This window comes from Chlorocebus sabaeus, chromosome 11 (assembly GCF_047675955.1).
Source record: "Chlorocebus sabaeus isolate Y175 chromosome 11, mChlSab1.0.hap1, whole genome shotgun sequence".
NCBI classification, from domain to species: Eukaryota; Metazoa; Chordata; class Mammalia; order Primates; family Cercopithecidae; genus Chlorocebus; species Chlorocebus sabaeus.
This window is the reverse complement of record NC_132914.1, coordinates 96106742-96119828: the sequence shown is the minus strand read 5'-3', so window position 1 is coordinate 96119828 and position 13087 is coordinate 96106742. Positions and strand designations below refer to the sequence as shown.

Sequence of the window (13087 nt, the reverse complement as noted above, 5' to 3'; positions counted from 1 at the left end):
GTTTAATTTGGCCAGGTGAGGTGACACGCCTGTAATCCCAGCACTTTGGGAGGTCAAGGTGAGTGGATCACTTGAGGCCAACTTAATAAATGCGAAAGCCTGGCCAACATGGTGAAACCTGTCTCTATCAAAAATAACAAAAATTAACCAGGTGAGGTGGTTCACACCTCTGATCCCAGCTACACAGGAGGTTGAGGCATGAGAATCACTTGAACCCAGGAGGCGGTGGTTGCAGTGAGCCAAGATTGTGCCCCATACTCCAGCCTAGGTGACAAAGCAAGACCCCATTTCCAATGCCTCCAAAAAAGGAAAAAAAAAAAAAAAAACTTAAATTTAAGACTGGGCACAGTGGCTCACAACTGTAATCCTAGCACTTTGGGAGGCCGAGGCAGGCAGATCACTTGAGCCCAGGAGTTCAAGACCAGCCTGAGCAACATAGCAAGACCTTGTCTCTACACATTTAGAAAAAAAAAAATTAACTGGGTGAAGTGGTGCATCCCTGTAGTCCCAGCTCCTTGGGAGGCTGAAATGAGAGAATCACTTAAGCCTGGAAGGTCCAGTCTGCAGTGAACCATGGTTGCACCACTGCACTCCAGCCTGGGTGACAGAATAAGACTCCCTCTCAAAAAAAAAAAAAAAAAAAAAAAAAAAAACGCAACTCACTACTTTTCTAGGAATTTGGGCCCCAGATGAAATTTTATGGCTGATATTATATTTCTTTCTCAAAACTTTTCAAAACTCAGTACTTCAATACATGTTGTACCCTGAAATGTTATTTTCATAAACATAATTAATTTCTACTCTGGAAACTCTTGCATTTAAAAGATTAATTCCAGCACACAGTATAATAACCCTATGTCTAGGAGAAGAGCCATTTCATATTATGAATGCACCAGTTACAACAGGTCTGTCTTAAGTTGCTTACTCTATGAGCCTGACAAATTATTTACTGCTCACAAAACTACTGTGGTATCTGGAATGCATCAGTTTAAAAAAATAATAATAATTTTCATCCCAGCACTTTGGGAGGCTAAGGTGGGTGGATCACTTTAGGTCAGGAGTTCGAGACCAGCCTGGGCAACATGGTAAAACCCCATATCTACTAAAAATATAAAAATTAGCTGGGTATGGTGGCACATGCCTGTAGTCACAGCTACGCAAGTGGCTGAGGCACAAGAATCACTGGAACCCAGGAAGCGGAGTTTGCAGCAAGCCAGGATCGTGCCACTGCACCCTAGCCTGGGCAACAGAGCAAAAACTGTGCCAAAAAATATAAAATAGTAATTTTCACAACTCAAACACAATTAACTGCTTTTAGTTTAAACTCTTTTAAATTCTGACTTTTTACCATTCGCACTGACAGGATGACAGTCATGCATAACCTAATGATGGGGATACATTCTGAGAAATGCATTGTTAGGTGATTTCATCATGCAAACGTCATAGTGTGTATTTACCCAGTGTGAGATGGTGTCACCTACTACACAGCTAGGCTATATGTGATCTAGCCTATTGCTCCTACTAACCTGTACAGCATGTTACTGTGCTGAATACTGTAGGTGATTGTAACACAATGGGCAGTATTTGTGTATCTAAACATACCTAAATCTGGCTCTAGCTTTACTTCTTCCAACCCCCACAAAAGGTACAGTAAAAATATGGTATTGTAGTCTTATGAGACCCCTGTAGCATATGCAGTCTGTCATTAACTGAAACATCGTTATATTGTGCATGACGGTATTAGAAATTATAGAGGTTTTACTTTCTCTAAATTTAAAACATAGCTTATAAATAGAAAATATTTATTATAACATCTAAAAAATGTACATAAGCCATATGTCAACTCTCAGTGTATATGACTAGGGGTGGGTTATTTAGTCTTCATTGAGAAAATTTTTATATGTTTTTTTTTAATGAAATAAGTATGGCATGGGATCCTCTTTTCCCTTCTTAACTCTGGTAAATTTCTGTGAGTAGCGAAAGATCTACTCACTATTGGAAGGTCTATTCCCAGGATGCTAAGTGAGAATTTTCCTGTAGATACTAAGTAAGCACTACATGCTCTCAAAAGAAAGCTGTCAATCATGGAGCCAGACACCTACTTCGGGGTTTACAAGGAGGCAGTGTGAATCCTGCCTCAAAAAAGATCCAAATAAGTGATCTTATTTGAATAAAGTTACTGAATCAATCTCTTGTTCCCGGTCAGCTACCTGTCCACATAGGCGGGACATTAGTTAGTGCTGGAGAAGGACAGAGAATTGTCCGAGTGAAAAGAACTAAGGCTTTTCCTCCTTTCCCATGAGAGAGGAGACAGAGTGCATTCCCATGCTCTCCAGTCCTGATGAGAAGGGGTCCAGGAGGAATGTACATCTGGCTTGGGGGTGCCTGCTAGGAGGGAAAACTGGCCTTGGTATCCATAACTGGACTTCTGGCAGCGGGTCACATAGCACCTACCGAGCTGACACAGAGAGTCCTGGGGAGAGATGCCCTGGCAGAGAGGGGGAGTGTTCACAGAGCAGCCCTCCCTTCAACTGTTCTGTGTGTCAAGGATGTGTCCATGTCATGTGGGCCACATGGATGTGCAGAAGGGGGCTGAGGTTATGTTTGTCCCCCTGGGTTCCCCTCAAAGGGCATATATGTGTCCTAGGAGGGCTGAGTGGGAGTTGGAAGAAGTCAAACTAGAGCCAGATTTCTGCCACCAGGAACTGTGCAGTGGGGGGAACTGCCCTCTACCCTAGAAGAGCCCTCCAAAGAACTCACATGGGGACACAGGAAAACCTAGGTTGGAGCAGCTGCTATGCAGAGCACATGGGAGACCATGTTAACGTTAGCTGAAAAGCAATAGCGGCTGCCAGAGAAACAGCCAAACAAGAAAGGGACCTCGTCCTTTTCCTGTTTCTTCCTCCCCAACTAAACACATGAACTAGGTAGAGCTTGGGGCAGGGAACATCCGAGGTAGACCATGACACCTGCCCTCTCCTAGGAGAAGTCAAAGTGCAGACCAAGCTTCTCTTACCCACCCCGGGCTTTTTAAGCCCCAAGACTGGCACATGATGAGGGAGGGAAAAGTTTGAATCAGATATGAGTTTGGATTTCATACAAAATGATGTCTTCATGACTCAAAGTGACCAGGAAGTTACGCAGTCTGCCCAAAAGGTTAAATGGCCTGGTACCCATCAGGCAGGCAGACTGGGCATGGCCCCTTTGGGAGTAACTAAAATAACCTAAAACAACTTTTTGGTGTTTGAACCCCAGTACAGTTAAGACTGTTCCATGAACTGATTGCATTTAGATATACTTGTGTTAACTTAAATATATATATATGAATTTAGTAAAGGAGAAGAGACTTTATTTCTTCTAAAGGTTACAGCCTGCAAGGTAGCCCTCCCACAGGCTGGGAAGCACCTCCAACCAAGACCCCAGAGACAGGTTCTTCGAAGGAGAAGGGCTTAGAGTAGAAGATTTACGCTGAACAGGTTAGCTAAATGCGTATATTCAACGTGTTACAAGAGCTGTGAATATTCATGAAGGTAGTCCTGACACACGTGTATTCAACAAACATGCATGTAACATGTGACCTATGTTCACTTTGGGTTGGAGACTTAACATGTAGATATATTACAGTTAGCCCTATACATCAGAAGGGCTTTTCAGGACATGAAGGCACACAAGTGTGCAATCTCTGTAGACCAGCCAGAACTAGTCCACAGTCAATGATCTTATTTGGATAAAGTTACTGAATCAATCACTTGTCCAGCTGTAGTTGTGGTTGGTGGAGCAGGGGCTGAGGCCCAGTCAGCATCTGGTGGAGCTGCAAATTGTTTAAATATTGCTTCTCTTAAGGCCAGTGCCTGTTTAGCTGCTAGAGAAAAAGCTTGTGGCAGTTGGAATGTAGTTTATTCTTTAGGTGTAGGGGTGCGTGATTTAACCTTTGCCTGGTGTGGCCTTGGGTCCTGTTGATAATTCGGTATCTTATTACCACAAGGAGACTGTTCTGTCACTCTTATGATCTCTATTTTAACATTAATTCCGACCAGTTGTTTTATCTAAACCATGAAAGAGAGGAGGTATAATGAGGCTTGTCTCACCTCCCATCCCATCATGGTCAGAAACTCAATTTTAAGGTTTTTCTGGGGTCCCTTTGGCAGTCTATGAGGGGGCTTAGAATTTTATTTTTAGTTTCTATTCATTTCAGGGTCAGTAGAACCAGGCTGTATATAGCTAGAGCGACCCTCTGCCTTCTGGTGACATCAGTACCAGGCTCACACTCCTTCTTGGCCATCCCAGCAGGCTGACACATTGTGCCACTCACCTGTGTGACCTGAGCAAGCCACTTCACCTCTTTAAATGTCTGTGTCTTCATCTATCAGATGACAGGTGGTCTCTGGATTATTTAGCACTGGAAGTGCTAGAAGCACTTCTAGCATTAGATTCATACGAGAAATGTGTGAAAGTTGTAGAAGATGTGATTTGTGTAAAGAATTCGCTCAGGAGTGGATGAGGATGCCACTTAAGATGATAATCCAGCTAAAGCGTGGAGTTAGTACATTCAAATCAGATGACAGCTCTTGGAGACAAGGCCAACAGAGTGGATGGGTCCAAGACTGAATTCGCTAGAAAGGTAAAAAGAGGAAGAACCCCCTATGGATGTATAAAATAGCATGGAGGTTAGAGAGGGAACTAAGGATAGCAGAGCTGGTTTAAGTGAAAGGTGTTTGGAAGTGCCTTTGGACAGACCTGGGGATCTAACTTCCTGAACAGAAGGCCATCTTCCTGACGGTCCATCCCCAGCCAGCCTCTGGTTAACAGAAGACATGGAAAGCAAAGGTGTAGGGGTGTATGGAGATGCAGTTGTAACTACAGAGAGAGGTATTAAATTGCTGGTGAGCGTTTCTGGGGTGAGGAAACTTTTAGCTAGGGATAAGCTTTCTTTTCTATCACTTGTTTGCTGATGATACAGTTCTTTGCTGGGTCTCTTAACTATATTGTGGTTATGTGCTTGCCTTCTTCCTTCAATGATCTTTGTACGGACTGCTTGTGAATGCTGAAGATGCTCAGAGCTTGCTGAATAAGTTTACATGCTCTGCCATTTTCTGTGATTTAATTTCACAGTGTGTTTTAGAAAGATGAAATTTGGAAACAGAACTTGGCATGGTCAAGCCAAGAGCTCAGTCAGTCTATTTGAAGATTTCTGCTCTAACTCCTGGGAAGGGATGCTGGTTGGTTTGGTGTTTGGTTCTGAGCAAACATTACTGCTCTATCTTATTAATGGTGTGGGGGAGAGCCAGAATCATGGAGCTGAATCATTAGACTCACAACTGCTATTCCCAACGGTTTCCGCTTGAGGAACAGAACTGAATTTCTCTGACTTCAGTTCTTCCCTGCCCCAGCCTCCTTCCTGCCACCTCCTTCACTCCTCCAGTGCTGGGTAGCAAGCTGACACGTCTTCCTTTGTTAACTACAGAGTTTTGCCCATAAGAACTCTGGAGGCATAAATGTCTTCTAGGTTTATCAAATAGAGCAATGACCAAATCAGGAAAAGTCATTTTATTACACTGTTTACTCTTGGTCATTGAAGATAAGAAAATAAAAATGTCGGACCTGTGTTAAAGGTTTTTTCTTGTTTTTCTTGAAGTTGATAAAAATATTTATCCTCTGAAAGTAGTGACGTGAAGGGGGAAGGTATTTCTGGTTTTCCGGCAAATATAAAATAGTTTGCTTTTTTCTAAGGCATGAATTTATTGGTAACTTTCCTTGCATAAATGCATAAATGATTTTTTTCGGTCAACTCAAAATGTTTTAAAGCAAAAAGAATAACTTGGAAGTCAATTATTAAACCTTGAGCACCCTAAAACATTTTTTGAGGTTTTTTTTTAATGTGATTCTTTGCATTTTGTTATTTTCCTCTTTTCCTTCCTGGATGCTACCTTGGTAGCTACCATGTTTTAAATATTGACAAGATAAGATAGTTTTCTGTTTATATCAGCAGTCGTCTGTCTGTGAAATATGGACGAATCAGAACGCAGGATTTCCTTTCTCAGCGATCCATCAGGTTCATAATGTAAGGTTACAAATGGTTCTTTTCTTCTCCTGAACTTGCGCTATGTACTGTGTTGCACAGTGTTGTCAACAGCTATAGGTACTGTGTCCTGGTAATGCAGAAAATTTGTAATGTCTGGTGACTCTGAGACCCTTTGTCTATTATACTTCATTTACTGTGCCTTGTGATGAGTTGATGTGCAAACATTGTCCTAAAAAAGAAACATACTTGGTTTTAAAGTCTATGGTTAAAATATGTCCCATGTGAGTTTTGGCTTTCATTCCAGGCATCTGTGTTAACTTGCTTTTACAGGAAAAAGAAATGGGTAAATTGATATATATATACACACATGTATATATCAGCGTTATTCCTCCCCATTTTGTACTTCCCCGTATTCATGGACTATTCAACCCTTTGTGTCTAATGATTCTCAGAGATTCATGTGCTTTACTTGTGAGAAATTTCTGAGTATGATTTGCATGTTATTCTGTATATATTTGATGCAAATGTGGGGGGAGGTGAGCTGGGAGAGGCACGGTTACAGCTACAAAGTGGTTCTCAGCCTTTTTCCATTTGACAGTACTGAATTGATCTTTGCAAATTGTATGAAATTGTGACCCATTTTACTCTGAGTTGCGTAATTTTCAAATGTTCATATTTCACCTTTGCATACTTTAGAAAAAGTTTATTTCTATTTGGAAAATAAACATTTAAATGTTTGGGGTTTTATGTTCTGTATTTTAAAATACTATTCTATTTGCACACCCTTTTGAATTTCTCCTATTGGATAGCCTGCTGTCTGAGAAGTTGAGACACTTGGTTGAGAATCACTGAGCAGAATTCTTGGGGCGGCATGTGAAGGGTTGCCACGGGCATTTTTGTGAAGTGCCTTTTGGGATGCTGCATCAGGCATATATGTCCTCCTATGCATGGGACTTCTGGCTCTTGAGGACCGTAGTGTCTATACATTGCCTGGTACTGGTGTTCACGTGACCCAGCAGTTCCTCTTGAACTCATAAATGCTAATCAGAGCTTTTATGTGTTCATAAGTGGCCATCTCTGCTCTTTTTCATCTAAAGGAACAAATTCAGTATAACCAACTGCATTTGATCAAACTAGCATTCTTCGTTCTTGAAGATTTTTTGAAAGAATAACTACAACATCCTGCTTTCGTATGTGTGTGAATGTTTATAGGAAGCCTTTTCCTTACATTCACATTCAAATATATGTATGCATATTTATAAGCATAGAGCTGTGTATAGCATTCTTCAAAGCCTTAGAGATTACAGAAAGTAAATGTAATCACATGTATCTTATGTAGGTTTGGGTAGCCCATCTCTGAAATTTGTCAGAATCATTGAAAGTAAAACCTTAAAACAATAATTGTCCTTTAAAATCATTTTAGTTTTTCATTAAGTGTTCTGAAGAAATTGAGAATAATGTTTGTTAATATTCAGATCTAAATTTACAAGCAAGTAGGTGGGAGCAGTCCTCATAGAAAAGATTTTAAAGGTTCTATTTTTAAAAATCAATTAAATCCTAATTTTAAAAATTTTTAAAGAATAATACAAGGCTTGGAAAATGCCATACTTTTCTATTAATGTTAGAAAACTAAGTTGTAAGCATGGCTTTTAATTATCTACTGACATCCTTAGGAAACTTTTTCCTTAAGAAGAAAATAACATAAAGGCCTGGTCCAGTGGCTCATGCTTATAATCCCAGCACTTTGGGAGGCCGAGGCGGGTAGATCACTTGAGGCCAGGAGTTCGAGACCAGCCTGGCCAACATGGTGAAACCCTGTTTCTACTAAATATACAAAAGTTAGCCAGGTGTGGTGGCATATGCCTATAATCGCAGCCACTTGGGAGACTGAGGCAGGAGGATCATTGGAACCTAGGAAGCGGAGGTTGCAGTGAGCCCAGATTGTGCCATCGCACTCCAACCTGGGTGACAGGAGACTCCATCTTGGAAAAAAAAAAAAAAAAAGACAGAAAATAACATAAAGAAGGTTTTTCTTTTGTGTTCTCAGAGCATATAGAATATGTAATATTCAGTTTCCCTTTTGGAGGGAGACAGCTACCTGATACGATTTGTTTTAGAATTTGCCATAGGCATCCAGTGCATGTGAACTTAAAATGTGCAGCTATTTACCAGCTGTTGAAATAATGCAAAGTTTAAAAGCTGCAATTTGGAATCTGCCATCCAGTAAAAATCTCTCTATAGACTTTTGTGACGTTTTTTGTTTTTTAACTAAATTCCATTGATGCTTTTGTATTTTTCAGTTGTTGGTATAAGAGAATGTTTAATTTAATTACATTATATTAGATGTGGTCCAATTATAGTCCTTCAAACTCACCCAGACTATGAATTTGTAGCTGGCAGTTGCAAATACGTGTTAAACAGAATCAATTCTCCATTTAAAATTCTAATCTCAAATTGTTTTTTTCTTTATGTTAGCGGTTTAGCTTTTGAGTTTGAAGAAGAGAGCTAATGATGTACATTTTCCTCTATTTAATTGATGTTCTTTAGTGTGCTTATTAAAAAAAAGAAAAAGCCTTAAGCATACATCTAAAAAATAATAATAAATACCAAATAAATGAAGTTTTAAGCCATGACAAAATTCTTAGAATATTAAGATCATTCAAATACATGAACCTAAAGGAAAGATTTTCTGTAAATATTTTAAGTGCCAAAGGGATATTTTAACTTCCAAAGGGAAGACATTTATTAGGAGTACCTTGAATCATTTTAATTTCTCATTTATAATTACTTAAGGAATCCTTTCAAAGACCACTGTGTCAATAATAATTCAAAATATGACAGAATTCTACCCTAAACTTTTCCTACTTCATTTTGTTATTCTAATTAAATATTGCATTGTTAGCTGTGTTTAGGTCTACTTTTCATTAAAGATAAGCTTTGATTATAAACCATTATTGAGGCCAAAGACTTCTTAGGTCTGTTATTTAATATTTAATAAGCATTCTTAAGTGGAAAATTACTAAATTAAAAAATATTTGCCTAAGGAGATGCAAGTATTATGTAGACATGAATGTACTAGTCGACAAGACCCAACACTAGGTTTCAAAGTTCAAAATGATTTTATGTATGAGGCAAAAATCTTTATTTCTTTTTTGACCTCTTCTTCCGTTCCATATAGTAACTACTCTACCTAATTCCTCCATAGCTCATTCCTGCTGTAATTCAGCCTCCAGGAGGGTTGAGACCTAAGGCACCCTTGTTCTCTGAACTCTTTTGTTCTTACTGGCAGTCAACCAGGTAAAGCTGAATCCCAGCCAAGGGCCAAGGTCATACCTGTCCTTTACAACAGTGTAATGTTAAGTCCAGTTGTTGGAGTCCATCCATTCCCATTAAATTAATTCCAAAAAGAAGAATTAACATCTACAAATTGAGTCCTCTAAATATTTTTAGATCTAAGTTTAAAAAAAAAAAATAGGCAGGGGTGGGGAGAGAAGTTGATTAATTTCCAGGCAGAAAAGAAATTATTTTCTAATAAATTCAATCTTAAGAACACTTTTCCTTCTGTTTCAAAATGAATTTCTGGAAATAGCACTAAATATGATAAAATTCAGTGTCTCTTTCCAGAAAGGTAGATTCAGTCCCCATAGGGAATTTAACAATATTTGAACTGAAGCAATGTTTGAAGGCCACAAAGAAAATGAAATAAGGATTATATTTCTTTTCCTTGTAATTATCTCCCACCTCAGCACCTAGGGAAGATCCTATCAGATCACTCTCAATTCAAAGCAAGTGGTTTGTGATTTTTGGACAAAGTGGAGTCATAGGAGAGCAGATGATGGCGCTGTCTAAACAGATTTAAGTGAATGTTCCACTAATTTCTTCAAGTGGTTATCAAATAAGGGATTTCAGTGATTTCCAGACCGAGATTGGAATGTATGTGCCGGGGCTTGTTATTCCCACAGTGGCTGCTACAACTTATGTGGATGATGTAAATATTTGGATCAGCGTTTGGCTGTGGCTCTGGCTTTAAATGTATGGAACTCACATTAAAGTTTAATTATAAAAGTGTGTGAGTTAATTGAACAATTAGAGAATGAGTTTACATATGATTTGCATGCTTAATGTACTAACACGTGAAATGTTTTCATAACCCTAGCTTCCCCCAACTCATTCTCACCCCTAGTCCTATTCCCAGCCCTGGCCCTGCAACTCATGGCACCACCAGCTCATGCCATGTTCAGACTTTTTTGAAAACTGCCTGTTGAGCTTGGCCAAGGTCTACCTCTGCTGAACTGTAATAGGGTTCACATGAAGATCTGATGCTTGGTTTGAGTTGTCACATCAGCAGACACTGGATCAAAGGATCTTTGGAAGCCAACCAGATCCTCCTTTTTCATCATTCCACGGAGTTGCATGCAAACTTCTGTTGTTTTGTTAACAGTGTTACCTGTGACTTAAATGTACAATATCTGTTTGCCATGTTGTTGTTGCTTTACCGAGGGAGCGGGAGAAGGAGGGAGAAGTTTAATGGGGGAGATTAGAGGATGATTTGCTAGATTTGGGTAAAGCTTTTGTTTGAGAACCCATAGCTGCATGTTTCCAGAGTTTTAAGCTATCATCACTTAAAAGTGATTATACTCAGCTTCAAAATGATATTGAAATCCACATATCCTATATTTTGAATTTTATACTAGCTTTTTGTAAGTTACAGCCAGATGAAATAAAGACCAGAGAGAGAATAAAGAGCCAGCCATTTGAGAAAGAAGGAAAAGAAAAAAATCAAAATAAGAAGGCAAAGAAAAACTTAATCTAGTTTTAGAATTGCAATCAGTTATCACTTATACAAACTAAAAATTCATATAAATATAAAAGAAAAACTCAAGAATGAGTCAGGAATGGATAATAAAACAGATAAAAAAGCTAAAGTTAATATTGCAAGTAAAGTCTTAACAATGCCAACAGACAATATACATGTAACAAAATTTCACATATACCCCATAAATGTGTACAAAAATAAAAAATACCAACAGACAGGGAATAGGAGGATTAAGCAATGTAAAAGTAAATCAGCAACCAAAACCAAACTAATGGAGAAAGTGGCTGAGAACAGAGCAGGAGAGAAGAGCCAAAGAAGTTCCAACTGGTCACACACTAACTACAGTGAGAGGCCAAGGAAATAGCGTGATGCTCACTTTCTCTTCCTGCAATTCGAAGTGACCCATCTCAAGGAGAAAAGCTTCAGGCACTCCACTGCTATTAAAAAAAAAAAAAAAAAAAAAAAAAAAAAAGCCTGCGGCGTTACTGAAGACCTCTAGAAAGGACTTTTTATCATTGGCAGCTACTTCGTATGCCACCTAATGTAAGTCCAAACTGCACAAAGAAAATTGGAGAGCTAGTTCTCCCCAAAATATGCACCCTATGTATGCCATTCCTAGAGAACTGTGGGTCTTAATCTTTTGGGGTTTCTAGATTCTTTCAAAGAATTTAATGAACTTCCTTTCTCTCCCAAAACATACACCGGCATCCAAAATTTTGCATTCTTGTCCTAGACTCCTTAAAAATTCTCCTTAAGAAATCCCACAGTGTGTCAACACACTTTCTAGCACTTCTGTGGAACTTGTTCTCTAACTAAGGTTTTATTTGGTTTTGGAGTTTATGAGACCTTTTAATACTCTTCCAACTCCTGAGAAAAGTAATTTCTCATAGTTCTATATATAGCCAAATCTAGGTTAGATGAGAATAACTCTAGAAATCTGCCTATTTAGTTTTAGTTATGTCCATTTGAGAGCAAAGAGCTGAGTTTTGAAAAATCCAAATCTTTCCCAGGAGAAAGAGTAAGAAATATCTCATATGTAGTATGTAAATCAGAGTAGAGCCCAGAAAATACCTGCCAACACTGGCCTTTGACTTTATAGATGCTCATATTAAGCTATTATAGTGATGAAACAGGTTGAGGCTAACCTCATGGAAAATGATAAATGAAATGATGGGAGGTCCTCTTGTTTTAGGTCTGTATTATATGATAGACCATCATTTGGGAATGTGCTTGTATTTGTGAATCAGAATTCTCAAAGTACATGCATATGTACGTGTGACCAAACTTGGCATTTCACTGTTTAGTCTTCATTGGTACATTAAGTTTTCTGAGAAAAGTAGCTGAATACATCTGAGACAATCACAGCATCATTAAATCAGTGCAGTTGAATTCAGACGAGAGAAACTCGTTGTCACCCATTAGTAAATTTTTAAATTTTGTTTAGCATCATGCTTACACTACCATTTCTCCAGAGATCTAAAATTATTCAAAGTGGCTAGTACATGTCATATTTGGGAACTGAAATTTATAGAACTGTGTGTTCTGAATGTGAAAGCAATTCAAACTAAAAATTTCAGTCAAGTTAAAAACAGAAAATTATTTCAAAGATTGTATGTCCTTTGCTGTTGTGATGGAAAACTGTGATTAGTAAATCATTTATGAATATCTTCATGTTTTTTTTAAAGTGACTTAGCTTAGGGTGTCATTCTAAAAATAGAATAATTCAACTCCACACCTCAAAAATTAACTCAGCCTTGAGAAATATGCTAATACGTATAAAAATGTAATAACCAAAGTATTTATATTCACATAAGACACCCAAATGCATTGGCACATTCACAGCACATGTGTGTAAGGTGAGCTCAAGGTAGCTATAGGGAATGAACTTTGCTGACTGCTCATATTGCCTCTAGAATAAATGTCATTTTCAGACAGGAGACTGGGGAGAACCTTCCATTACCTTGCGACCTCCGAATGAAGCCACAGCCTCCACTCCGGTACAGTACTGGCAGCATCACCCAGAGAAGCTTATCTTCCAGTCATGTGATTACAAAGCTTTTGTAAGTTACCCTCAATTCAGTATTTAGGCCCAAGTGGAGATAGGGGGTATGTTTTCGGCTTGTTTGCCATTTATATTGAAAATATACCAAAATATCCATATCCATCGCTGAAATTTTTAAAGTGTTTTTCTCTTCACTTTTTCTTAAAGTAGCCTTCTATCCAAAGAGAAAGTCCAAATAACTAGAGCT

General features: G+C 38.6%; 1 protein-coding gene across 13 annotated transcripts in view; it reads left to right on the top strand.

Moving 5' to 3' along the window:
• Positions 1–13087, top strand: part of ANKS1B (ankyrin repeat and sterile alpha motif domain containing 1B) — a 1279773-nt gene that overhangs the window by 1199584 nt on the left and 67102 nt on the right. For 6 of the 13 annotated variants that reach the window (XM_008004353.3, XM_037987376.2, XM_008004354.3 and 3 more), the window contains one exon: positions 12770–12898. In XM_008004353.3, coding sequence (XP_008002544.2) covers positions 12770–12898 — 129 coding nt within the window. Of the gene's footprint in view, positions 1–5986; positions 6062–12769; positions 12899–13087 lie in introns of all 13 variants that reach the window. The other 7 variants (XM_037987370.2, XM_037987359.2, XM_037987429.2 and 4 more) reach the window with 2 other exon arrangements.